Here is a 27400-nt window from a genome sequence, read left to right as displayed (position 1 = left end):
AGTAGATATTTCAATCTTCATACACAAGTCATCAGAGTTCATGCACTTTTTTAACAATCATCTAATTAGTGTTTGTCACATACATACATCACACTTCCATCAATCACTTTTCATATTCACTTTATGTGTGTGTGTAGCAAAATGAATGGTGTGGTTTGATATTGTCGAATTAGATGTCAAACTCGTGGATGTTTAGAAGTGCTTGCACGTTTGAATAATAACATCATATCATTACCATCTTAATCTTATCTTCGACATCCTGCTGCATTCATTTCATCGGATTAATAATTTGAAAAATAATGTGGTGAGTTGAAATTGTAGAATCAGTATTGTAGTTGAAGTTCCCAGTTTAAACTCTGGACTGTTCTTTTTTTATTCAGTCCAGTAGAAAACTTTTTTTTTATTCTTAACGTCAGATTTTTAATCAAACATAAATCTGGATGTGTAAATGATTTTCAACCACTACACTAAAGTATAAGAGTGAAATAGTATATAAATGGCGAAGAAAGTCTGATTCTTTAATTCAGTCATTCTCACTACTTCTAAATACATTCCTCGTATGATGTTTTTATTATCATTTTATTGCATCTTCATAATAATTATTTTCAATTTCAATTAATCATTTAAAGCACTTTTCAAGAAAAACTTGCGCACTTGTCAGTCAACCAAAGAGTCTTCCAGCAAAATCTCAATTTCCCATCATGCATCATGACTCCACTTCATCCATTTTGTTAATCATTCATTCCAGAAATGTTCTAATCAAACTTATTGAAACATACTTGCACATCTCATCACGAATATCACAAACCTCACTTTCTCTTCATTGATAAAATACTCCATGAAGAATGAAATGTGTTTTATTTTTATCTGAGGCCTTGTAGATTTTCCTGAATTATTGCAATTACCTTGCTTGGTTAAATGTATTTATCATGAAATATGGAACACTCCAAAGTTACCACTATGCAAGGATGGCCCTTGCCCTTGAAATATATATGTATTTTTTCTTTTCGTTTCCCAGACTATGTAAGTAATCCTTTTTAATTTACTTGTCTTTTATTTGAAATGAATTAAACAGCCTGTGTCACTTCCTCCTGAACTACCCGTTGATGAAATTAAGTTGGAGCCCTCAGTGTCTGCTGCCCCCAGCGAAGATTACTCCGAGATGACAGATTTTACAGAGGTAAGTAGAAGCAGAAATAAGATCTTGTTTTATAAGTTTAGTATTGAAATAAAGCAGACTGCTGGAAGATTTTGCCGTGTTATGTCAATACCACCGCTTAATATTCTTGTGTTTACCTTAATAACCCAATTTAAAAGCAGATTTTAAGATTCTGGTGTATTTTTGGATAAACTACAAACCTACAGCTTGTCCTGTAGCTTTAGCACTGTATACCTCATTTTTAAACAGATTTCTTCAAATTTTAGTATGAAGATCTCTTTTGGTATAACCTACACATCCTCTTTTTAGACTAGTGCACCCATGCTTTCCAAGAATGTCTTTAGCATTTCCATTTATTCAACTGAAGATAAACGGGCACTGTTAATTAAATGCCTTGCTCACTGGCATAAGTGCCATAGCTGGGATCGAACCCCGGACTTTAATGTGTCTATTCTGGCGCCTTAGACCACTCGGCTACGGCTCCTCTGCACTTCTCTGAGCCCTTCCTTCTTATGATATTGCCACCAGCATTTTTGCAATTTATAGGGTCAAAGATCATATTATTGGTGATGGTTTATATTCAGATGCAGGTATAACCTGGTATAATATGCCCACCATAAACTGTTCGGTGATGTTTCCACCTGTGGTGGCTATTATAGTAAGAGTTAGGGTATACTTTTCTTGTTGCGGGTGTATTTCAATCAAATACACCATTGAAGAGATAAAACATTTTTAATTTATGTGCCATTCATAACAATAGCCTAATGGCTTTATGCAGTGGATGGAATTGTCCCCACTATATCATTTGTATATATCACTGACATGTATCATTTACATTCTGTTTACCAGTAATACCTTTAATTACTCACATTTCATATCTAGGATTCGACCAGTCAAGGACCAAACAGTATCTCTCGTTCTCAAGCCAAGGCTTTCAAACGAGCAGCTGAGGCTGAGAAGAGGAAAGCAGCTGTGGAGAAGAAGAGACGAGAGAGGGAAGAGGCTAAGAAGAGAGCCCAAGATGAAGCAGAGAGAGCAGAAAGGATCAAGTTGGAATATGAAGAGGAGAAAAGAAGGAAAGAGGCAGAAGCACTGTAAGATATGCTAGTTAACCCATCAACTACTAAAATCTGCAATTCTCATGCTTTGTACATGCTTTTTAAAGGACAAGTCCACCCCAACAAAAAGTTGATTTGAATATAAAGAGAAAAATCCAACAAGCATAACACTGAAAACTTCATCAAAATCAGATGTAAAATAAGAAAGTTACGACATTCTAAAGTTTCGCTTTAATTTCACAAAACAGTTATATGCACATCCTGGTCGGTATGCAAATGAGGAGACTGATGACATCATCCACTCACTATTTCTTTTTTATTTTATTATATGAAATATGAAATATTTTAATTTTCTCCTCATTGTCAAGTGAAACAATGATTAATTCCTCCCTGAACAGGTGGGATTAGCATTGTTTGATATTATATGGTTTGGTCAAGTTGGTCCGTATTGTCAAATTTGTAAAACAAATGAAATATTGTATAATTCAAACAATAAAAAACAAGAGAAAAAGTGAGTGATAGACATCATCGACTGACTCATTTGCATGTCACTTAGTTGTGCATATTAATGTTTTGTGAAAAATAAGGGAAAATTTATGATGCCATAACTTTCTTATTTTACATCCGATTTTGATGAAATTTTCAGCGATATTCTTGTTTGATTTTTTTTCTATTTATTCAAATCAACATTTTTTCCAGGGTGGACTTGACTTTTAATAAAGAAATAACCCACACTTTTATGAGATTAACTTAAGCACTGATTTAGGATAAGATCTCTTCTATTAAAATTTGTCAAAATTTAATTAATGACATTGTGTAGTTTCACTGAGAAGATTCACTTGGAAGCTTCCAAATAATAATGAATGCAGAAATAAAGATGTTATTCCTGTATTCCTGTAAAATAATATCACACAGTTTCACATGCATTACAGAAGAACTATCATCATATTTTAGCTGATTTTCTGACCTGTTAATATTTTCCTGAATGTTAAATGGTGAAATATTTGCATTGATGAGTTAGCAATTAGCTCTTTATTCTACCACTACAATTTTTTTTTTGCACAAAGTATAAACGTGGGCTTCAAAACAAAAAGAAGTAGAGAAAATGGAGAACTATTTCATAGAAGATAGGTCATATAAAAGGTATCTTTGCTATTGCACAAATTGATATATAGCTAAAATCATTGGATATACTTACAATCTCTGCAAATTTTTATGTACAATTTTGGATTGGCCAAGGTGCATGCGAAGTATTAACGTTAACGTATTAATAGCATCAGCGTGCACTACCTTTGTCACATAATTATTAACCTTTTTGTACCAATTTGTCATGATTTTAAAGGGAGAGAGCTGCCAAGGCAGCAGAAGAAAGAGAGAGGTTGGCTCGCCAGGAAGAAGAACGGAAACGACAAGCCGCCATAGCAGCAGAGAGAGAGCGTCGTCAACAAGCAGAGTATAAACGCAAGATGGAGGAAATGGCTCGAAAGAAACGTGAAGAGGACATGAAAAGAAAAGGTAATATCTGTTCTTGATTCCTGCATGGATGTTCTTTAAAATGTAAAATAATTAGTTATTCATTTATCATCATCTTTAAGATCATGAGAAAGTGATATACTGTCCTCCATAAATATTTTTCAACCAGTGCTTACATCTAGACATGATCAGTTATACCATTTCAACTGTAATGAGTTGCACGAGGATGGTCTGGTCTTAGCTCGTTTGTTGTTTTTCATCAAATTGAGGCATTTTTGTTGTCTGAAACATAAATTCTCTATATATTTTTATTACTTATAAAGAGATGTTAGATTTATTCCACCATCTGTAGGAATTTATGTTATTTCATTTTGTCTTTATCATGATGCAGTTCTGGATATAATCTTTTCATATTGATGTCTTTAAGAGTGCTCAACGGTTGCTTTCTAGAATACGCCCAATGCAGGCAAATGTACTCGTCCTGCATCGGCAAGGTCTCATTGTAGTTTCTTACATAACAATTTAATATTTTGACTAAAATTGAGACTAAAGAAAGTCTGGACACCTTAAGCATTATTTGTATTTCAACTTTCTTTCATTTAGCCGAAGAAGAACAGCGAAGGAAAGAAGAGGAAGAGCGGAAGCGTATCGAGGCTGAGATGCTAGCAGCGATGGAGGAAGCCGAGCGTCTTGAGTTTGAGAAGCGCCGAAAGGCTGAAGAACTTGAGGCAGCCAGGATTGCTGAGGAGGAACGCATCAAACGCGAGATCGAGGAAAAGATCGCAGAGGAGAAGGCACGGCTGCTGGCCATAGAGCTTGCTAAGAGACAGAAGGAGGTTGAAGCCAGGCTGGCGTTTAACAAGGAGCTGCACTCAGAAGCTAATGTCTTTGCTCATTCTCAGGATATGACCAGGGCGTTCACCTGGTCTTACTTTGAGCTTCTGGAACACCTTGGGATAGAGATCCCAGATTCACTCAAAGAGCATTACAAGGAGATAGCAGAGAGTAAAGATGATGGGTAAAGGGATATGCAAAGCTTCTAGAAATCATTGACATTTTTATTTATGCAGGGTTCCTTTTACTTTCATTACGGTAAGAATAATCAGAGGAGCATACAAATCACGAGAATATCGCTAACTGGAGAGCAGTCAGTGGATGTGTCACAACCTAGTTACGGAATTGCCAATTTGAGATTCACTCACCCCTACGGATCTCATATCTTACCCATGATTCATTTTATGGTGGGTTTTCACCACCAGCTGCCTCATGTAATTTTCTGCTTTCTTCCCAAGTTGGGTAAAACTAAGATAATGCACATTTAAGCTTATGATTTTCATAGACTTCCTCCAACATATATGAAGTTATTTTTGCAGTTTTTGTTTTTCGAAGAGATAACTGTTTGTACAAAATTTTGCATTCAGTAGCTTGAAATTCAACAAGAATGTGGTATAGGATGTATTACAGGGCACCAGCTCAGGTGAGATTTCCAATTCTGCCTATAGTAGAGTAATGAGTTAGTGTTTCTCTCAAGAAGTAGGAGGGGTGAAGATGTGTCTCTGTGTTTTTGCATACATGTACTTAAACACCGCTTTTTCCTGACAAGCATAAATGTAAAGTATCAAAGTGATGATTTCACAGTCTTTCACAACCTAACTATGGTTTCAAACGATCCTGACACCATACATGTATCCATAATTTAGGGCCAGTGGCTAGTATTCATGTCACCATAGCCACCCATTATAGCAGATATACAGACTACTTGAAACTGTTTACCATTGGTTGTCATGGTGATGATTGACTGTGACATCACACCCCTTTACTTCATGGCATGGTTGATGCCAAAATTTCCACTCAGACATTCCAAGTAACTACCATTATTGCCTTATAAAAAGCAACACAAAAATATTAGACTTTTTTATTCAGGTTTCTGTTTCAACGATTCACTTTCAATGACTTTTTAAGGTGTTGATCACCGCTAAAAGTACAGCATTTTTTTTGTTGAACAAATATTTTGCTACGAGAGTATGCACGTCAGTGCTTGGTACATAGGGGTATTTAATTTTAACAAACAAAAGCGTCTTTGTTGATTTTATATTTTGATATCTGAAATAATGGAATGCAAATGATTGGTTATTTGTTTGACACAATTATCATTGTTTATGCCATTATTAATAACTCTTTGCATGTAGGGTTAAATATTTGCCACACATGTATTGCTTTCTCTGATCTACAGTGGGTTGTATATTTATGACCATAAAGATTAAAAGATTTTGAGTATTTTCTCAGTTTCATTTGCTGGTGTTTTAGGTAGGGGTTGGGGAGCAAAAACAGAAACATTTCACGAGATATAGTTAGTTTATGTTGCTTCATATTCAAGTGTTAGGTGTACTCGTATCTAAAAAAAATGGGAGAATGAGCTTACATATAGATTTATTTCAATGACTAGATATGTCAAGATGCTGTCCAAATATCAGTTCTCTAGCTCAAGAAATAAAGCAACCATGTCAAAGGTAACATTAATCCATTTGTTACAGTTGAGAAGGAAGCCATGTTTACTTTCCTAAACATTTCATTTCTCAGATTCTAGGTTAGTTGCTCCAGCAGTATAAAGCATGGTATATATTATTGTGTCAAAACCTCGGTACAATTTTCAATATGTTTTCAGCTCTGACGATTTTTGTGAAATCTTTGATTTTGATTGGTTGAGAAGTTTATTCAGAGAGAATGAAAACTCAGGCTTCATCAAATGGTGTCCAATACTTTATGTAGCATTCCTAAACATGTGAAGAGACTTCTTGATGAACAATGATTTTTTAGACATTCCTCTTGAACGTTCAAATTATAATCTGTATGTATATATTCTGATCATTTACAAGGGCTGTATGATATTTCATAATAGGGCATTCAGTTATCACCAGCTACAATGTAAAAATATTACTTTAAATTTACCTATTTAAAGAAGATGGGAGGAAATTTTGTCTGTTCTTTACATATCATTAACCTATTTCTGTATTCATAGAAATATCAAGGTATATCATGCAGCCCTATAAAGTGAACACAATATCAATATTTTTTATGTTGATTATATAATTGAATGTAAATATATATCATATTCATATCTTATTGAATGCAGGAAGATCCTTTACATGAAGTATTTGTCTTTGTTTTGGGTTGGGCTATTTCTATGCAGTTAAGTATTTAGAATCTATGCAGCAAAATATATACAATGTACATTACGACTTCAAAACTCTTTTTAACTGTTGATAATAGATTCTGAGGAACTATATATATTTTTCATTACGAAAATAGGAAGTCATAAAAATATATCCTAGAGCTTTCATAATATAAAATGCCTTAAATTTATATTATTTTCAGTCTGTTTTTGCTTTGTAGGATGGTAGAGTACACTACTTCTCAAATATAGCAGCGAGACTGGACCTTGTATGTCAACAATGTTAAATTATTTGTGATGTTGATGACTGAAAAATCTAAGTGATGTCCATTCTAAATCCGAATGTTCAATCTAAAAAAAAAAGGAAACGGATACCAACATGATCATCTTTGAGATAAGATAGTGTTTTGGCATCCATGTTTTTTTTTTACTCTTCTGAACATGAATGCTTTGTGAGATACAAGGATATGTTGCCCTGGTAGTATTGTATAATTCTAGACTAATAATGTAAACTCAATGTGAATAGTGCAACTTGTAGTTAGAATGATTGTGCAATATGAATTACTGTTTAATAGGGATTCAAAATTAGAATCTGATCTTTAAATTTAATCTGGACATAATATGATTCCTAAGTAAGCGTAAGTGCTCTATAGGCAAGTTTATTTATCATTTATCATAAAATACAGTTGGAGAATAGATACCATGTATTTGTGAAGACTATATATGTATTCCACTTATGCCTTGATTGAAGTGTGTCTTATTCACAGGTTACTAGTATTCAGATGATTATATTCTTTTTTATTTTAAGGATTGGTGTTTATTTTGGTGATGTTAGGCCATCTATAATGCACAAAGGTCAAATGAATGTTTCTTTTTTTTACTTTCATAGCAATTCTTATAAAATAAAATATCATAGGAAGTATTATATTCATGCAGTTCCCCTAGAATTTTTTCAAGTTTTGGAAAAGTGAAGTAATAGTAATGGATCAGATGTTGATTCTAATTCCTATCATATATGAGGTTATGTAAATAGATGTTTTTATTCTTATTTCAAATATTGTGTATTTTTTTGTTTTTATTACGACTTCATACAACTTTTTCCCCCATTGTTTTTTAGCAATTGTGCAGTGCAGATACATTGTTGTCCACATCACCAGAATGACACCAATCCTAAGTCTGCGCTTTCTTTAGAAGTTCTATCCGTCCTTTTCAAATGATGAAAGTGTGTATAGAAATAAATCAAATATTATCCTATTTACACATATCTTTGTTTTACTTCTTTGTTGTCTCATTCCCTTTATCCAGCTGAAAACAGTTCTTATAATTCACAGCACAATTTCAAACAGCCCTGTAAAATGGATTGTAAATTTTTTGAGAAAACTATTTCAATTAGAAAATTCTAGAACACGAATGAACTATTTTTGTTCATAAGTTTTGTATGAAATTTTGATGTGTTTAGTTATGGATTTCAAAAATCATACCAGTATTGTTCTTTTTAGTCCACTTCAAAGAATGATTAGTTGAAATAACTGAGAAATTTTATTTTAATTACATCCTTTGTTCTGTTTTTCGGTTTATCAACTCGGCAGAACCCATTTCCTACATGTAGTTCAATAATATACAACTTAAAACATTAGATGTTTACCTAGATATGCCTTTAATACTGATCTGCAAATTTTATCTATCCGAATATCACAAATGTGAAAAAAATCAAATGAAAGTATGACATGACCATAGATACATATATCAACAATAACCAAACATATACTTGAAAATTATAAATCTTCGCATCATTATTTACAAATATATATATCATACATACACAATTTATGACACAGTTATAACACTTTCACATGAATAAAGAAAATAATCATCTTCCCCTCAAAAATAACAAAATTATAATAAAGATCAAATTAAAAATAAGTTTAAACGTAAAATTAATATTCCCATAATGCAATATAAACAAGAGAGAATTTTGTTCATATCACAAAATAGATTGTATCACAATACAATAGCAGACATTGTTTGAATTAAGATGACTATAAAAAAATCTCTTCCTGCAACACACTGAGAATAAATGGATGTATGAACTCCAGGGGTTTCATAAAGCTGTTCATAAAGTTAAGATCTCAATTTAAGCTGTGCCACATGAAATGTTTTAGAGGTTATACTGATGTGTAGATGTAGTAACTAGTGTGACTAATGTTTCTCTACGTGTAATGCCATATTTGATCGCACACCATGCACAATAACTTTGTCAGAGGGGTGTGGAAGATGGCTACTATATGATGTGTTCACTCTACCTGAATCATATTTTTTTCAAACAGATCCTTATAATAAAACGATACAAAGGCTGTGCAGAGATATTACAGAAATCTTGCAATTGTAATTACCCCAAAATTCAAGTCGATTCAATTCAGTCTCCTCAGCCTCGAGAGCTCTCACTCCATCAATCAACCAAATTGTATAAAGATGGTATACTTTTTTGCACAGGCAACAACAGTTGGCTTGTCATACACTAGTTCTTCATAGGATCATGCATAATGCATGAACAGCCTTAAGAAGAAAAAAAAACCTCAGAATTATCTTATATTTTAAAACTATAATACTACAACATACCCTGTTAAGAACTAGATTTAATAAATAGTTTTTATCAGTCCAAATGTTAGGCTTCTTGTAGCAAACCACAAGAATTTCTTTAACGGAAAACCATGCGGTTAATCAGTTTGGACTTCTTTCTGGCCTTACAGTGGGCTCCCAAAGAAAGTGACCTCGGTCAATTATTAGTGAGCAATCAAGCCACGTTTAGAATACAGAACAGATGATAGACAATAGAGGGTTGTCATTAAAATACAATAGGACAACCACGAGTAAAAACTGAGTGTTAGTTTTTGGGGGCGGAGTCTCAAAACTAATATGCAGCATTAGAGAGTATTTATACTAAAACTATTTGGGGTCAAGAGAGATAGGAGCATGAGAGAAAGAAGTTTTAAGAAAATAATGAGAGTCAAGGCACAATACAGAGACAAATTAATGTTAAATAGTTCTCCTGAAGCACATACCTTGCTTTAATATGAAGTATGTATATATATATGCATTTTTCTATTTGTTGGGTGATAATATGTAAGATTTCAAATGATTTGATTCAAATTGTGGGAAAAAAATCATATACTTTGTGATGAAAAGTACATCTACAGCAATAATGTTAATGGAAACAATCATTTCCTAATTTCAATCTAATGTGGTCAGGATTTTGAAATCTATTTTGGCTTTCCAGTTGTGCATAAGATTTTTTTTTGGGGGGAGGGGGAATTTTATACAAAGCTTTCTGAAACACTTATGACATATGTAAGAAAGTCCATAGGAAAGTTTTTATTTAGTTCAGGTAGGTAAGTGGTATAAAGTCAGAGATCAGGGAGCTAAAAGCGAACCTCAAACTTCATACTAAAGATGAAAAAGACAAGCCTTCACTTTCATTTGATCAATTCCATCCTTACCTAAGACATAAAAACTGTTTATGACTTACTTTGAAACGATAAAGACATTAAAGGCAAGTAACAATAACAGATACAAAAAGTGATGTCAGCAAGAAAACATAACAGAAATACATGCAATTTGATGAAATTATACATGTATAAAAAGAAAGGCACAAATAAAAGATTAATTCTGATTACACAGGAATGATATCTAACATGATAAGGGTCCCCTACAATGATATCTAACATCAGAAACGAAAAGATTGAAATTCATACTTTTCTTCTATTTTTGTACTTACCCTGATGATATTGTCATATCTATTTCAGGGCCATCATTTCAAATGAAATATTTTCTCTTCAGTAATTCTACTACGATATTGAGGAGAGTGCAATAGCAATCAGACAGATATTGTCTTAATCAGCATATTTGAAAGTATTTGGAAATCACACCAATTCATATTGATGTGGTACCAAAATAATAGAGTAACATTTCAGAAAATCACCAAAATAAAAATTAAATGTCTGAAAAAGAAGACATGATTCATCCAGAACTAAACTGCTTCAACATACATGTATATCAACATTTGTGCATCACATTTGGTAATGGTAAAATCACATTTTAAAAATTCAAATAATTCCATTCACTGACAGATTGATAAAATAAAATAAAAACTCCTGATGAATAATGAACATTAATGCATGATGCTTTCATATAACACCATAGAATACCATTTGTAATATTCAATTCCTTTGGTCTATATACAAAGATTATTCTATATACATGTACAAGACTCTATATAAAACACCGACATCAAATTTCAAGAGATATTCCACATGTGATACATATCAGAGGTTTAGCTCTGATCATAATAAACTTTGTAATACAAGGTGAACACTTGCGCCTCTGCTCATGTGAGCTTTAATAGGCAAATATAATATGTATTCATTTTTACATCCTTTCCATCATTTATACTTGGGGCATTTGCATGTTAATACTTTTGTAAAACTTATCTCCCTTCTTTACTTTTATTTTCTCAATATTGTTATCCCTGCCACACTTATTTTTCCCCATCCAAAAATAGTAAACTATGCCTGATATAGCTGCTATCTTCATATCTTCTTGTGCACATTTCAGGATGACAGCCGAGTAAAAGCATTTACATTGGGTTTCAGGTAAAGGGGATTTACTCAGAACAAAAGAAAATCATCAAAGATGAAATTCATTTCAATTATTTATTAGTATTATTCATTCTGATCTATAAGGAACACACCACTACATGGAACAAAAAAATGTCAGTATTAAAGATTGGATGTTCAGAATTCACAAGGTACATGTGCAAGAAAGTATCCGGTGCCAACTCTGACGTGGCCTTGTTTCACAGGACTTATTCTTGGGAACAAACATCAGAATTCTATGATACTTTTGCTCTCAGCCAATCAAACAGCAGGATTTTTGTAACTTGTTTTAAAAGGCCAGATTAGGGAGAAGAGTGCAATGAAGACAAGAGATAACCAAGCTTGCGCCCCTAATAATTGTTCCAGCTTAAAAAACAAATCTTTCATTTCAACTGACAGCACTAGATCTGCCAGACAGAATATGTGCTTCATTTCATACGGATGCTGAAACTCACAAAAAGCACAAGTTAAACTCTTCAACCCAAAGGGTAAACTTCATATTTTTTCTGTTTCAGCCTTTTTTTTTGGGGGGGGGAGAAACCTTGCTTCTCTTTCTGCTGATCAAGGGTTACAAAAAGGTTTTGATGTGATAAGACACTTTTGTGGGATCTTCTTGACCATAATTGTCTGTGGAAAGCCCACAAGCTCTCCAATTCAACATGACATTGCTTAAGAATCTGACAATGTTTGAATGATGGCTTCGGTGATGATTACATCCAAGTGATAACAGACCAGGGACTGGTTCCCAAGATTTCCATACAGATCTATATCATGATATCTAAAAAATCCATAAGCTCTATTCATTCCAGCAAAAAGACTGTGAAGAGTTCTCAAGAGCATTTGATGATTTAAGCAATGATTTTATCCCAGTGATATGGATCGGGTAGTTTTGGACATGTTTCTGAGATCTTCATGAGGGTCTTCTTGACTCTAAGTGACGTATGTCGCGCTGAAGCCGTGGGACACCAACATTCCTTCATTAATTTAGCCATTGATGTAAGCACCTGTACAAATGAGCAATGGGAGAAACAACAATCAGTAATAGTATCTAGTACAAGGTAACAGTTTTCTACAAAGAATAGTTTTGATCCATGTTCCAACCCCAAAATGTGCGTTTACAACACACCTTTGAGATTCATCTGCCAGGACCAGCTTAATACTCATGTCGGAGCCAGTCCATCATCAACGCTAAGAGCTAAAGTTCCAATCACACAATCGCTGCTGAAATATAGCCCATTGAAACACTAGCTACCCCATTTTTTCTCCAGAGTATAGTTAGAATTTTGTTGAAGAAAAAAGTTACAGACGTATTTGTAGGCAAGTAGAATTAGTGTGGGAATAAGTGAGATGAAACGCAAGATAAATGGTAATAACAAAACAATGAAACCCCCAGTGGTGAAGGTTGTTTGAAAATGATCAACTTACTGTATTGTTGGTCCATCTGTTTGGTATATTTGGTCTGAGTTTCTCAATACAGGCCACTTTCCTCATATCATCAAAGCTAGGATCACTGGGTACATACTCAAAGAATGGAGGCTTGTAATCTGCTACCATACCTGAAATATCAACAAATGCAATCATCAAGTAACATATACTGAATATTTTGTTTTAATTGGGATCTCAAATTTCATGTGGGTTCCTTTTTTAAATCTTATAGCAAGAGGTTAATGAATATGTGCTGCACTTGACCCAATCTGATGTTCAAAATAATTGTATACATTCGCATTCTGAAATGTAAATACATATGTATTGTATCACATGGTTACAGCTCATACAAAACTTGAAATTCCCAAACGTTTTGGTAAAAAAGACACAAAGAGACCTACATGTATATCTTTGGTTATCAACTTTAACAAAAAATGTACATCCTATCGAGCTTTATGTGTTGAATTAACTTTAAACAAATCTTCATTAAAGAGAAACATTTACCTCCAACCTCGCATCTCCTAGCAATCTCCCACATCACCAAGCCAAAGGCATATACATCAACCCTCTTGAATGATTCAAAGCACCTAACATCCATGGTTTCCTCCAGTAACTCTGGCGCCATATATCTCTTTGTTCCAACCCTAGTGTTTGTTCCCATATCAATATTATCATCTCTTTGCGTGTGCAGGACCGCCAATCCAAGATCGGCGATGCAACAAGTTAAGTTCCTCTTGACAAGGATATTCTTAGTTTTGATGTCTCTATGAGCAATGGCAGGCTTGCTATTGTTGCAGGTGATCTCGGTATGAAGATGGACGAGACCGCTGCAGGCCGTCAACGCAAGACGGCACATCTGCCTGGCATCGAGCACATGACGGTTGAGGTAGTCGTAGAGGGAGCCCCGTTCATGGTACTCCATGATCAGCCATAGCTGAGTGCAGGAATGACGGGATGTCATATCTGATGCAAAGAAGGCTAGGATGTTTTCATGACGTAACATGACTGTGTTGTAGATCTCCGTCTCACGGAACCATGATTTCTCATCAATGGAACTGAAGATCTTGACTGCTACGGTGTCACCCTGCCATGTCCCCATCCATACCTCACCATATCTACCCTTGCCTACAAAGATAGAGAGAGATCAAAAAAGAGAAATGCATCAGAAGTGGTATATAACTAATAAAAATTATTCATTCACATGTATTCAACCATGGTCCCAAGGCAGAACAGGTTCATTTTAACATGCAACTAAAAAAAAAAGATAAGTCCCAAATGAGCACTTTGATTGATTGAAAATTAGATTAATTTTGATTTTTGGAGCTGTGTGTGATTGCATCTCTTTATGCCACACGCTCCAATAGTTATGATAGAATAAGCTCTGTTTTATTTTTTGTTTCACTTTAACAGAAATATGGACATGCTTGGACACTGACATGGTTTGAAGAGAGAGGTAATCATGTAGTTATTATTTGCGAACAGTGAGTATCACATCTTATCCTTAAAAGTTAAAAACAATGGCAGGCAGGTGGGGAGACTATTTATTAATATGATGGTTCTGAGTGGGTTTTTCCAAATACAAGGCGGCAAGAAAGTCTGCACGCAAACATCTCAACTCTTTTCCTACTAGTAAGAAACATACTGATATAATTTACTTCTACTACAGGAATATTTCTGCATGGTTAGTAAATTTGGCACAAGGAATGAGGTGCAGAGGAAGCAGGTTACATACCGACTTGTTGAACGAGGTTGATCTGTCTTGCTACTGTCCTCTGTACTAGATATGGAAGACCAGATCCGCTACCAGATGTATTAGAATGATCAAATAGGTCCTACAAATATACAGAAAACTCTTCATTGGTTTGGGAAGATGAATTAATAAAATCAATAAAATGCTCCAAGCTCCTACCAACCATTCTTCTGTGGAAGACAAGCTTTCCCCCACTCTCGTGGACATTCTTGAGCCAAGTAAGCACTCACAAGTGTGAATGCAAGCTTGCCTGAAGTCTAAGGAAATAGACTGGTAAAACACTTGAATATTTATAGTCAGTATGAGGAAGTTTCACAGAGAACACAATGCTCTCAAATTATTCCATTTTGTGTTCAATACAGATTCAAGAAATTTCAAAATTTCATCAATTTGTACCAAAGAAAATACAATATCAAAGGTCCGCATACTCAGAAAATATCAATATCTATAAATAATTTTGACTCATATCACAAAGTTGTAAAATCTATTGCTGGTAGACTACCTATAAAGGTGAATGTTATAATCTGCATTGTTTCATAATTTTAAATCCTCTATTTAAGAGGTATTCATCTGAAAAAGGCAATATCATTTATACAAAACAAAGCTTTTTAACAAATAAAGAATTAAATTCATTCAACTGTTCATTTGACAACTTTGATATAAACATCTAGAATATATACATTTATTTATTTTGTAGATATGCATGGAGAGTACACCAGTGACATTAAATCTAGAGCTATTGTAAGATGTCAATTAAATTAGAATTCCTATTTCTCAAGAACATACTGAAGATCTGTAAGGGCATCACGGTACCATTGCATGAATGGGCAATGCACTTACACAAGAGAAGACAACTCGAAGCCCCAGTAAATTAAAACAGGAAAAAATAGGAGGAAGTTGAGATTAGTGAGTTTGAAGTGTGTTTGATTCTTAAAGAGAATGAACGAGCGTGGCCTTCCAGTGGCAGGGATAGCGTGAGTGTGTACATTGTCCATGTAGTGGGATGTGTGTATTGTTCAATGCTGCTATATTTGTAGGAGAGGATGTGAGGATAGGAAATTAAGGTGCTTTGAAATCAGAATACAGGTGACTGTACTAAGAAACATTATGTATTCCTTTATCAAACAACAAACGCCCTTGGAATGAGGGTGAGGTTATAATTGGCCCAGCATGTAACAAAACTCTTAACACATGGAGGTACATATGTAGGATGAAAACTTTGATGGGTTCAAATGCACTTTTTAATTGGTTAGTGTACATTTGTAATAGAGAAGGGGTGCATCTTCTCTGAGGGTGAAAAACCTCATGATTTCAACATTAAATCAATACTATATTTATGGCAATAAACAACACTACGGTTATAAACATCAAATAATTTACAATACAAGGAGTGCTTACTATTTCCAATAACTGCTACTAGTAATTTTCTATTTCCTTTTCTTGAACATCACACAGAAGTAGGTGATTTTCAGGAAAGATGAGAATCATTTTGATCATTAATGACAGCATGATTTATTAATCCTATAAATTATAGGATTAAATGATTTACTTTAATAAAGACCCTAAAATCTCATGGATATGACAGGTAATCATGAATTAAATCAAATTAAGCACCTCTAATAATATCTCAACGATCCTTGAAGTAACACCAGAATAGAAGTACTTATACTGGATAGAAACCACAGGTATTAAAGTGGATGTGGTTGTTAATTTCAATACAAGAGAAAGTAAGAAAACAAATACATGTAATGGAAAACGTAAAATGATTTATACTCATTTAAGAGGAAGCTGATAAACACAGGCACAAACATTTCATGATTGTTAAGGGTGTTATTGAAGTTGCAAAAGTTATCAATTTCAAGTGAGGTTTTACTTTTTATTAGCTTTTAATAGTTACATGTAGGCACTCATACATGTATTTCTTTGAACTAATTTCAAGTGTCCAAATATTTTTCTTTTGATGACACGTCCTGGTACATGGTGGATTTGTCTTCGTAAAATTATTTGACCTATGAATAAAAAAGAATACTACATGTATTTAAGTTTTGTGTTTTCCATACAACCTCCTGACTGTTGCTGCTTAGTTTATAGATCAAAAGATAAAGCAATTTTAACTCCTGCAGGTACAGCTCTGATATCATGAGCCTACAGTGACTAACCTAAAGTGACTAACCTATTTGACTACTTACCTTCAATACACTATGACCTGCAGGTAGAGCTCTGATATGAGCTAAAAGTGACTCATTTAGTTGACTACTGTTTTGTCTACTTACCATCAATATACTCTCACCAGCCAGTACGGCTCTGATATCATGAGCTTTAAGTGACTAACCTATCTGACTACTATTTTGTCTACTTACCTTCAATGTACTATCACCTGCAGGTACAGCTCTGATATTATTAGCCTAAAGTTCCTAACTTGAAGTTGAAAACCCTATTTGACAACTCACCTTCGATGTACTCGATCCTGCAGGTACAACTGTGATATCACGAGGCCAAATTGACTAACCTATTTGACTACCCTTCTGACTACTTACCTTCAAGGTACTATCTCCTGCAGGTACAGCTCTGATATCATGAGCCTGTCTATACTGAGCTTCCTGGTGATTGAGTTCATCCATACGCTGTTGATGACGACGTCTGAAGCAGTATGCAGCAATCATCAAAGCAATAAGACAGGCAATCAATGGACAGACTACACCTAAGACTGTGAAAGTCACGTTGTATGGCACCTTTTGACCAATCTCTGCAGAACAAGGGAAAAATATGGCAAGGATTCTTATAAATAACCATTTTCATAATTACTGAATAGCAAATACATAAGTAAGAAAGGTGAAAAATCTGGGTACATTATATTTCATTCACTTGTTAAAAGCCTTATAAAAAATGTATTTTTAGGAAATTCAGCGTTAAAATTCTCTAAACATGGTTAGCTTCTGACATCTTTCTCCAATAGGTTGAGACGACAAAGCTAAAAGACCTGATTGCAAGGTTGAAGATCATTGTCGTACAAAACTGACGAAACAGTATGAGTTCATGTATCACAACCTTTTAAAAAAGTTTTGGCATAGTCATTGGTCATTATGTATTCAAACTGACAGCTGTGAAAATATGCTAGCAGCAACAGGCAAGTCTCACTTAGCTGAGAAACGCTCATGAAAATATGACAAAAGATGCTAAATAAAAATTAAAAAAAACATAAAAACCCCAAAAATAATCTGGACTAAAATCTTGGTTGACTTCATACATAATTATATTTAATAAGAATATACTATTTGTTTTTAAGTTGGAGAAAACATATTTCCTCAGATCATAAATTGTTTCATAACTTGTTTTTATGTGCAGTAATTCCATTCAATGTTGTCTCATTCATTTACCAATCAGTGACACTCCTGTTAATACGAATGAACTTGAGGAGATCCTCCTACGGATGTTTGTTTGCGCATGATAATGTCGCTCATTATCATTTGATGATGATTCTCAGTGATGGGTTAGTCCCTTTCTCTCCCGACCAAGATGCCTGCCAGGCAGGCTGGCGAGTTAGCTGCTCTAACCCACCACACAGACAGTACCTAATCAAGTCCATGTGTAGTGATGCATACATATCAGATAAATCAATGACATCTTCATAGGCTTGATCTACCAGACAAGCCAAGATATGAAATTGGGAATATATACAAAGGTCATCCTACAGCTGCAGTGAATTATAAAAACCCTCTTTTCCTTATTCAAAGGTTCCTTGATCAGGACACGTAACGCACGATTAAATTCCTGAAGGGGGTGATTTTCGTGTTTTAAAAATGAGTTTGGTTTTATAGGAAGTTATCAGTATGAGACTGTGACTAGATTACCCGAAGTATCTTCTCCTTCAAATATATTGAAGCAAAGCATTAATGCATTCAATGTATTCATTTCTTTTGTGCAGGCATAATGCATTAGTAATGGGTTTGGAATAGGGTGATGGTATTAATCTACGATCAATGTAAAGGATGGAATTTTAATGGGTACATATAAAATCTTTTGAATCAATTGAACCCTATTCAACCCTGAAATTTTAACTACACGTACGTGTAGTACATCAATGATGCCAAGGAAATGACAAAGTTCAAATAAGTTTAGATTAGTAGTCAGGGCTGGCAGATGTACATGTAGTACTTGTGGAAAAAAAAACGCCTACTACATCTACCGTAATCAAATGTGCCTACAATTTACCGCAGCATCTCATAATTCAACCTTTTGATTGCTCAATCTTAAAAGACAATGAAGCAATACAATAAACACTGAAAATAGTAAGAAAATAGTCAATCAAATAAGCATACATGTAAGATAAAAATAACTTTATAAACCATCACTTTATGAGGAATACCTAAATGTCACGATTTAACAAAATATGGAAGCAAATGTGTAAAAGCAATAGACTTGGTGAAAGAGAAAACAATTGAGAAATATTACGTGCACAGAAAAGAAAAACACCACGTGTTTGTTCTGTAGTATGGTTATTCAATCAAAAACATTGTTTCATAAGATGCTACTACACCGTGGGACAGTTTGGCAACCAATTAAAGACTCTTCGTCATAACAAGAATCAATTAAAATAATTTAATTGACAGCAATGTTTATCCTTCATCGGAACTGTCTGCATCTCAAGGTCAACACTGAGAGGCAATCAATTGCTATGCCTCTTCATATTAAACTAGTCATTTCCATCATTTAAAGATGGAGCTTACGTTTTGTTCTCTGTTTTTAAAGCAAATAGAAAACTTGTTTGTCTGGAAAAAAACAAGTTTTCCAAAGAAATAGCGACACTGTAGCTTTATAATATGATTTAGAATCAACAAAATGATCAGAAATAAACTCTATTTCACTGGAGTCACTGTATGTCTGGTCATGTCCCAGGGATGATTAATCCTTTTACCAGCTGAATGATCTTTTTTTTCTTCTTCCTTTAAATTTAAATGTTTTTCTCTACCAGTACCATGTAACAGGTATGATAAGGAGTAGAATGAACAGGAATCTCATCAATAATTCCCTGGTATTGCCAGGCTTGAGATGGTTGGTAATGGATGGTCTGAGCAACTGTTCCAAATGAGTGACTCATGATACCATGCCATACAGGAAATGAAATTGAGAAGAGATTATTGATGAAATCTTATTGCAAGAGGTGAATGACCATAAAAAGCCCAATGTCCCATTTTCGCTTTTGAATACATGTTGTTGTTTTTCTTGCTTCAAGATGCATGTACAGTCCCTCACCCTCTGATACTAAAAGTAATAACAATAGTAAACATGACCATTATGAGAATGAGGATGATGATGATCTATCAAAATTAATTCAAAATAAATCAGTGCCTGAATGGTGTTATCATTCTTAATAATCATTAATAATGATAATGATGACGATGATGATGAAGATGATAATGATTCTGTTGCTGCTGCTAATGATGAAGATGATGAAAATGGTTGTTGATGATGAGTTTTTTTGTTGATGATAATGATAGTTATGATTATGATTATGATGATGATGATAAAGAATGATTAAGAATGTGACAATAGTAATACTTAGAATATGATCACAAGTAAAAGGAATAACATACAAGCAATGAAAACAATGAAATTTGGCAATAATGTAAAAGCTTTTGTCGTATAAACATTTAAAAAAAATAAAGTCAATAAAATACTGTCAAAAACAAAGACTATTTGAAGATTTAGACCAATAGATACTCCTAAGTTAACACAACAGGCATTTCAAACATTGAAAGGGCAATCATTTGATTTAATTTTTTTTTATTCAGAAATCATGATTTAAGTATCCATTGAAGATTAACTTTTAAAACTGTACTCACAAGTTAAATGGATGAACCTCTTTATAAACCAGATTTGTTTTAAATTTGGACTTTGTTTAGAAATGGGTCCACTTCAGACCCATTACAAATGTCTTTTTTAGGTAGGATTCTTTTTGTGAAGAGCTTCAGGCCACTATGGGAAAATCAGTCCTATAATACCGAGAGACAGAATGAGACTATCTGAGAGTGGTAGATATTGAGGCGCACATAAGAGCACTTGACTTTGCTTTAGAGCAGTAGATATTCAGTCTCCAGTGAAAATAGTAGACTAGAAGATATCATAAACATCTCAAGATGTGACCCCTTGGTAAATCTAGCTGGCGACAGGGCACATATTTTTAACCCATTCAATGTTAATATCAGACTATGCACTTGAACCTTTGCCTTTTATCGCACTTTCTAAGCCCACAAGAATGTTGATTCCTCATCGTTATACAGTACAATAGAAAATCATGCATGGAATCACACTGAAATTTTGAGAAAAAAAGTGGTAATTGGTATATATTGTAGCTATAAAACACTAACATGGATGATGTTAAAGGGTAAGCTTAAACAAATGATAAAATTTAATTATTGCTTTTTGTAAGTTGAAGAGTAAACTGCAGTGGGTCAGGATATGACAGGGACAGGAACAATGCATTTGTATTAAAGGTCAAGTCCACCTCAGAAAAATGTTGATTTGAATCAATAGAGAAAAATCAGACAAGCATAATGCTGAAAATTTCATCAAAATCGGATGTAAAATAAGAAAGTTATGACATTTCAAAGTTTCGCTTATTTTTAACACATTAGTTATATGAACGAGCCAGTTACATCCAAATGAGAGAGTCGATGATGTCACTCACTCACTATTTCTTTTGTTTTTTATTGTTTGAATTAGACAATATTTCAATTTTTACGAATTTAACGATTAGGACCTTCTTGCCTGAAGCACAAAATGTTAAAATAATGGAATTCCATGTGTTCAGGGAGGAATAAACTTCATTTTACATGACAATGACGAGAAAATAAAAATATTTCATATAATAAAATACATGTACAAAAGAAATAGTGAGTGAGTGATGTCATCAGTTCCTCATTTGCATACCGACCGAGATGTGCATATAACTGTTTTGTGAAATGAAGCGAAACTTTAAAATGCCATAACTTTCTTATTTTACATCCGATTTTGATGAAATTTTCAGTGTTATACTTGTTGAATTTTTCTCCTTTTATTCAAATCAAGTTACAATCATATCATTCATAAATCAGGGATATAAAAAAACACCGTTAATATACAATATGGCATATTTTTTGGGGGGAAATCACCTCCACTGTGTCAGTGGTGTTTGTTAACACAATAGTATCTATCGTTCTCTTATTTCATTTAGAAACTCTCTTTCTAAATTTATCTGACATTCTCTCTCACAGGAAAAGATTTCTTCCAGCCCTCTGATTGATTCTACCTGTCACTATTCAAACAGAACACTATCAAGAAACTAATGTCTCCCTATAGCCTTCTTCATTACCAATCTGACTCATGGTGAGTGGGAGAGGGCAAGAAAAAGACAGAGAGAGAGAGAGAGATACAAAGAGAATAGAAGCAAGAAATAGAAAAAGAAAGAGAAAGACAGAGAAAGAGAAGGGGAGAGGGAGAGAGAAGAGACAAGAATAATAGCCCCCCCCCTATTCAACAGGCCAATGTTGCAATATTACCATAATACATGTAATGTACATCTAGATTTACAGTACTACATGTACCATGGTAACATTGATGTGATATTGTTTTGAATGGGGTGTTACATTCAATGTTGGATCCAAGAAAGTGAGCCCAGACTACATTTCTTATAGGTCAAGTTCACCCCAGGAAAATGCTAACTTGAATAGAGAAAAATTAAACTACCATAGTGCTGAAAATTTCATTTTTTATTCATTTTAAAGTTTCAACTAGGCGAGTCAGTCGATGATGTCCATCACTCACTATTTCTTTTGTTCTTTATTGTTTGCATTATACAATATGTCATTTTTTATAGATTCACAATAAAAAACAACTTGACTGAACCATATATAATCAAACAATGCTAATTCCACATATTCAGGGTGGAATTAATGGTTGTATCACTTGACAATGAGGAGAAAATTATAAAAATTCATATTTCATATAATAAAATACAAAAGAAATAGTAAGTGGATGATGTCATAGTCTCCTCATTTGCATACCAGCCAGGATGTGCATATAACTGTTTTGTGAAATTAAGCAAAACTTTTAAAATGTCATAACTTTCTTATTTTACATCCGATTTTGATGAGATTTTCAGTGTTATGCTTGTTGGATTTTTCTCTTTTTATTCAAATCAGCTTTTTGTTGGGATGGACTTGTCCTTTAATAATCCAACAATGTAATCATTATTGGGCCCCTGCCCAGGTAATGGAAACAGTTACGCATGAGAAACATATTCTAGTGCTACAAGTTGTAACATTTGCAGTTTTTATGCCCTGTCCACCGTAATAACACCTGCAAAAGTGTAAAAAGCAATATAATGTATAGATGAGTTTGTCTGTAAAATTCCCCAAATAACATTCAATTGACACCATGCTACCGAAAGAGGTACATATTTACAGCTTTTTAGCAGATAAGATTGTAAGCAGGGTATGAGAGTGGCTGAAAGAGGCTAAGAATTGGTGAGATGGGAATGAGGCAAGAAACAAAAATAGAATAAGAGTAAAAAGAGAGTAAGAATAGAACACATAAATGGAAAGAGAAAGAGTTGGGAAAAAGAGAGAAAAGCATAGATTGCACAGAGATGTAGTTTGAATTGTATGATAGAAAGCATTCTTCCCACGGATGATCAATGATTCTATTTGCGTCCGGAGCCAATGTTATCAAGCCTCATTGGAGGAAAGGTTTGACCAAAATATAGGTTATTGGTGTCAACCCTCTACAGACTCCTAGTACATACAGGGTACTCATAATATTGGATATAATGGCTTTCTTCTTTATAGTTTTTGTTTTCGAGGCAAAGTGTATTCTCATAAAGTGCATGGAGGTCTGTTGTATGTCCCCATCTTCCCTAGATGCATAAAACTTGCCTTAGAATGTCAATAAGCTTGGTGGTGTACCTGTACTTTTCTCATTTGCAGTACACCTATCGAGTTGTATTCATATCTTGAATTGCAATGGGTCGTGCAATAAACAATTAAAATCATCGAGAATGAAGAAACTCTGTCATGATCGGAGAAAGCAATAGTTATCTCATGTATCAAAAATCAAGTTTATATACTTTAGAACATGTTATGCAAGAGGTTATATCATAAAACCTAATCAATGTTTTGAAACAATGTCTAATGATAGCCAATAGTTGTTCTTTGAAACATTTGAATTTCTCACCTGTTGAGAATACATGCTAAAAATCTGTTTGTAACTTTCCTAGCTCATTCCTTCAGTAACTCATTGGTTTCAGCTATTTATTAGACAAAAACTATCCATATAGGCCTACACGTACAAATCTCATCTAACTTGGATTTTCTTTGGCTTGTACGCATGCAATGATCCTTTTTACTGGTACAAGTATGTTAAGCTGGAAACTCATCTAATGTTCCATAATGAAGTTCTTTGCAGACAGGGTCCATGACTGTACATAATTCTATCTTCTCTTATTGCAATGAGTGATGAGAGAGATACGTGACTAAAGGGCTTTCTTACACACATACTAATCAACATTAATGACTCCCGGCAGATCTACTCACATTAAATCTGATACATTACACGAATGACTACTCATGTTCACTCTGCAAAGCGTCACATAGATACATGGTGACTACCTATTCAGACTTGTTCTATTGCCATTTGTTACTTTTATCAAATTTCATTTGCAAAGGGGAAGGTATATAAAAAAGCAATATCCCAGTGCTTAGTGTCCTTTTAGATTTTTGTTCTTTATGTTTATACTGACTGAAAGTTTGTAAGGGTCCTGTATTATAAAGAGAAAAAAAAAAGAGTCTATGACTGATTTGGCTTTTGGAGAACATTTGCTGAAGACTTTAAGTTTTAGATTGGTTGTATCATCTACATGTATTCAACAAGGCCAAGACTACAATATATTTTTAATAAATTTATTATTTGTTTGCTACTTTTTGCTTATGAATGTGCATGAGAAAAAAAATCAAAGAAAAGGGCAAATAAAATATGTTAATGTTGAAGCAAGGAAGTAAGTAATCTCCCATCATAGTCCCTCCCTTTCAATTAACATTAAAATTGATTGTATTTTTTTTTTGTACAGGGTTTGCCATAGGACTTTCTGTTACCGTTGACTGTACAATTAACCGTGTGTTCTATGTAACTGGGGCCCGAAGTTTGGTATGTCAAATGACAGTAGCCATCAATCTCAATGTTTACACTAGGCTCAGATGAAGAAATAAATACAACCATAACTAGGTATACATACTGACTTATATTTCACTTTACTATTCTGGCCGCCTCACACTTTCATTATCTGCTGAAGCTCAGGAGACCATCCATTCTGGGTTATAAACAAACTTGAGGAAAGCTACCATTTCAAGCAATTGTTCATAAAATGTAGGATTTTCTGGAAGGAAATTCTAAAGGAAATTCATAAGGAACCACTGAGTATTGAAAAGCATTGATATCTTTTGTAAGTACTAGTATGCATTCAATTCCAATCTTCATTCAAGGACAGCTTGATGTATTTTATAATCAATCTAAAAAAAGTTATTTTGATAAGTTACACCCCTTTTCATGGAAAACTCAGTATTTTGTGAGGCAAAACTAAAGATGTTTCCTGATTAAATCCGAACTAATTAGCTAACCATCTGCCAAGACCACTGTACCAAGCAGGAAGTCATAAATCATCTTTTTGATGCCTAGATAACCTTGACATTGTATCAGGTGATTTCATACCCACCAATCAAAAAATTGCAAGAACTAATATTCAGGCCTCAAAATAACATCATTATATTTCTTTATGCATACATACCAAGCTGAACCAGATAAAGGACTTTATAAGCTAACTACGAGACTCTCACATTCCAATACACAGATCGCATATTTTTTATATCAAAAGGTTCTTATTTGCTTCCTTTGACCTTTGAGCTACATGGAGCTAGTTTGATACATTTGAACTGGAAAATCATTTCAATAATAAGTTGTTCCTAATAAATAAATAAATTTGTAGCCATCTTCACACAAAAATTCAATCATTCAATTAAAGAGTACCCCATTTTCATTTTTAAGAGACTTGGACAATCAACAGAAAAAGTTTTTAATGGGGCTTTATGATGAAGCTATGATACATGTTTCAGCACCATCTTGTACTTTATTTCTTTTCCACCACCTTTGGTTCCATTTATCAGCTGATCTGAATTGGATATTCCTTATTTAAAAAAGAAACATAGAAGGAAAAATTGAATTCCTAAGCACTAAGCATTTGTTACATGGATTACCCGCGGTTAGATGAATAAGAAGAGATCTATGATACAAACCTTCTGTGATGCGTGGTGTGGTGGTTGGTAAGAACGTTGGCTGTAGATCAAGATTACAGAAGGAATGATTACAACACAACACAGAGATGTCTGGATAGGGATGCATCTTACAAAACATGTTGTACTGTTCTTCTGTGTTCACACATCCCTGTAAAGATGAAAATTAAAAATCATGATGAAATATTCCAACAAAGTTTGAAAAATTGCACAATAACAATGATCTTTCTCCATTCAGATTTAAAGGGGAGTGTTTCAGTGGGTGTCTATACTAGGGCCCCGTCTTACAACTAGTTACGATTGATCCGATCAATCTTAAGTATAAGGAAATCCATCAACGTCATTATTTTTTCTTCAGGAAATGGGGAAAAAAACAAAGAGAAGCACACTCAATTTTCAAGAAAACTATGAATGTATGAATATATATCATATCTAGAAAACATTTTGAACAAACATGTTTTAGATGTAGATGTTGCTGGCTTTCCGTAGTTGTGATTGATTAGATCAATCGCAACTCTTTGTAAGACGGGGTCTTGGGTTGTCACAAAGGGGTTTTTCAGTGGTGGTCAGAAAATCTGTGACACTTTGCCACAGAGTTCAGGGGGACAAAAGAACTAGTTAAGATTTATCATTTTCATATCATTTGCTTTTGTCAAATAGGGTAAGTGGCATTGGTCAGGCAGTGTGTACTGAATTGAGTGCAGGTCAAAAATATGAGAGACGGATAATTCTGAATGGCACTGACCGCCAAGGAGACAACACTGGTCTTGACAGTGATTTCCATCCAAAAATTCTTAGCTATTCGGATATAAATATTTCAGCTTCTCAGTTCTCCATTAATAATAATAACAATATTGTACTCATACAGTGCATAATATTGGTAATCTCTATGCGCTTAACAAATGAATTATTTATTACATAAGAGATCAATCAAATTATTACTATGGTTTTCATTAAAAATAAAATATTATTCTACATTTAACTAAGTATTGTGCTACATTGTAATAAACATTAAATTAAATTTACATATATATCATTACATGGTATTAATTTGGTACTGAACATATTGAATAAAACTATATTACAATATATTACGCTACAACGATGACAAATTACTTCATTGTGAAACATTTCCTTTTGGGTTAACTCCTCTACTTTAAACAAGTTGTAGGATTACTGATCAGTACAAGAATAAAATCCTTGACAACACTCACCATTCTCCTCATGATGATCCCATCTACGGATGTAATTGATGAGAAACATTTCCGAAGTGCTTCACAGCGATTGGTTCCTTCACAGCTGTAATCATCACAATGGCACTGTAGTGTATCGTTGACTTGGTGGGCCAGGTCAGCCACGTATACATCTTGACTAGCTCGCATCGTAGATACTG

The 27400-nt window shown here is 34.0% G+C and overlaps 2 protein-coding genes across 17 annotated transcripts in view; one reads left to right on the top strand and one right to left on the bottom strand.

Moving 5' to 3' along the window:
- Window positions 1-8116, top strand: part of LOC121423244 (titin homolog) — a 58363-nt gene extending 50247 nt beyond the window's left edge. For 13 of the 14 annotated variants that reach the window (XM_041618587.1, XM_041618593.1, XM_041618645.1 and 10 more), the window contains 4 exons: window positions 1076-1180; window positions 2042-2253; window positions 3560-3732; window positions 4294-8116. In XM_041618587.1, coding sequence (XP_041474521.1) covers window positions 1076-1180; window positions 2042-2253; window positions 3560-3732; window positions 4294-4712 — 909 coding nt within the window. In that variant the 3' untranslated portion in view covers window positions 4713-8116. The remainder of the gene's footprint in view (window positions 1-1075; window positions 1181-2041; window positions 2254-3559; window positions 3733-4293) is intronic. The other variant, XM_041618614.1, reaches the window with a different exon arrangement.
- Window positions 8117-9569: 1453 nt separating this feature from the next.
- LOC121423221 (activin receptor type-1-like) overlaps window positions 9570-27400 on the bottom strand; it is a 39447-nt gene continuing 21616 nt past the window's right edge. For all 3 annotated transcript variants that reach the window (XM_041618558.1, XM_041618551.1, XM_041618543.1), the window contains exons 2-8: window positions 27222-27397; window positions 26011-26158; window positions 17227-17435; window positions 14672-14771; window positions 13444-14064; window positions 12940-13070; window positions 9570-12518 (exon numbers count right to left, since the gene is read on the bottom strand). In XM_041618558.1, the coding sequence (XP_041474492.1) occupies window positions 12363-12518; window positions 12940-13070; window positions 13444-14064; window positions 14672-14771; window positions 17227-17435; window positions 26011-26158; window positions 27222-27397 (1541 nt within the window). In that variant the 3' untranslated portion in view covers window positions 9570-12362. The remainder of the gene's footprint in view (window positions 12519-12939; window positions 13071-13443; window positions 14065-14671; window positions 14772-17226; window positions 17436-26010; window positions 26159-27221; window positions 27398-27400) is intronic.

The sequence above is a fragment of the Lytechinus variegatus genome, chromosome 1 (assembly GCF_018143015.1).
Source record: "Lytechinus variegatus isolate NC3 chromosome 1, Lvar_3.0, whole genome shotgun sequence".
In the NCBI taxonomy this organism is placed as follows: domain Eukaryota; kingdom Metazoa; phylum Echinodermata; class Echinoidea; order Temnopleuroida; family Toxopneustidae; genus Lytechinus; species Lytechinus variegatus.
The sequence above is the reverse complement of the archived record's forward strand: the minus strand, read 5'-3'. Positions and strand labels throughout refer to the sequence as shown.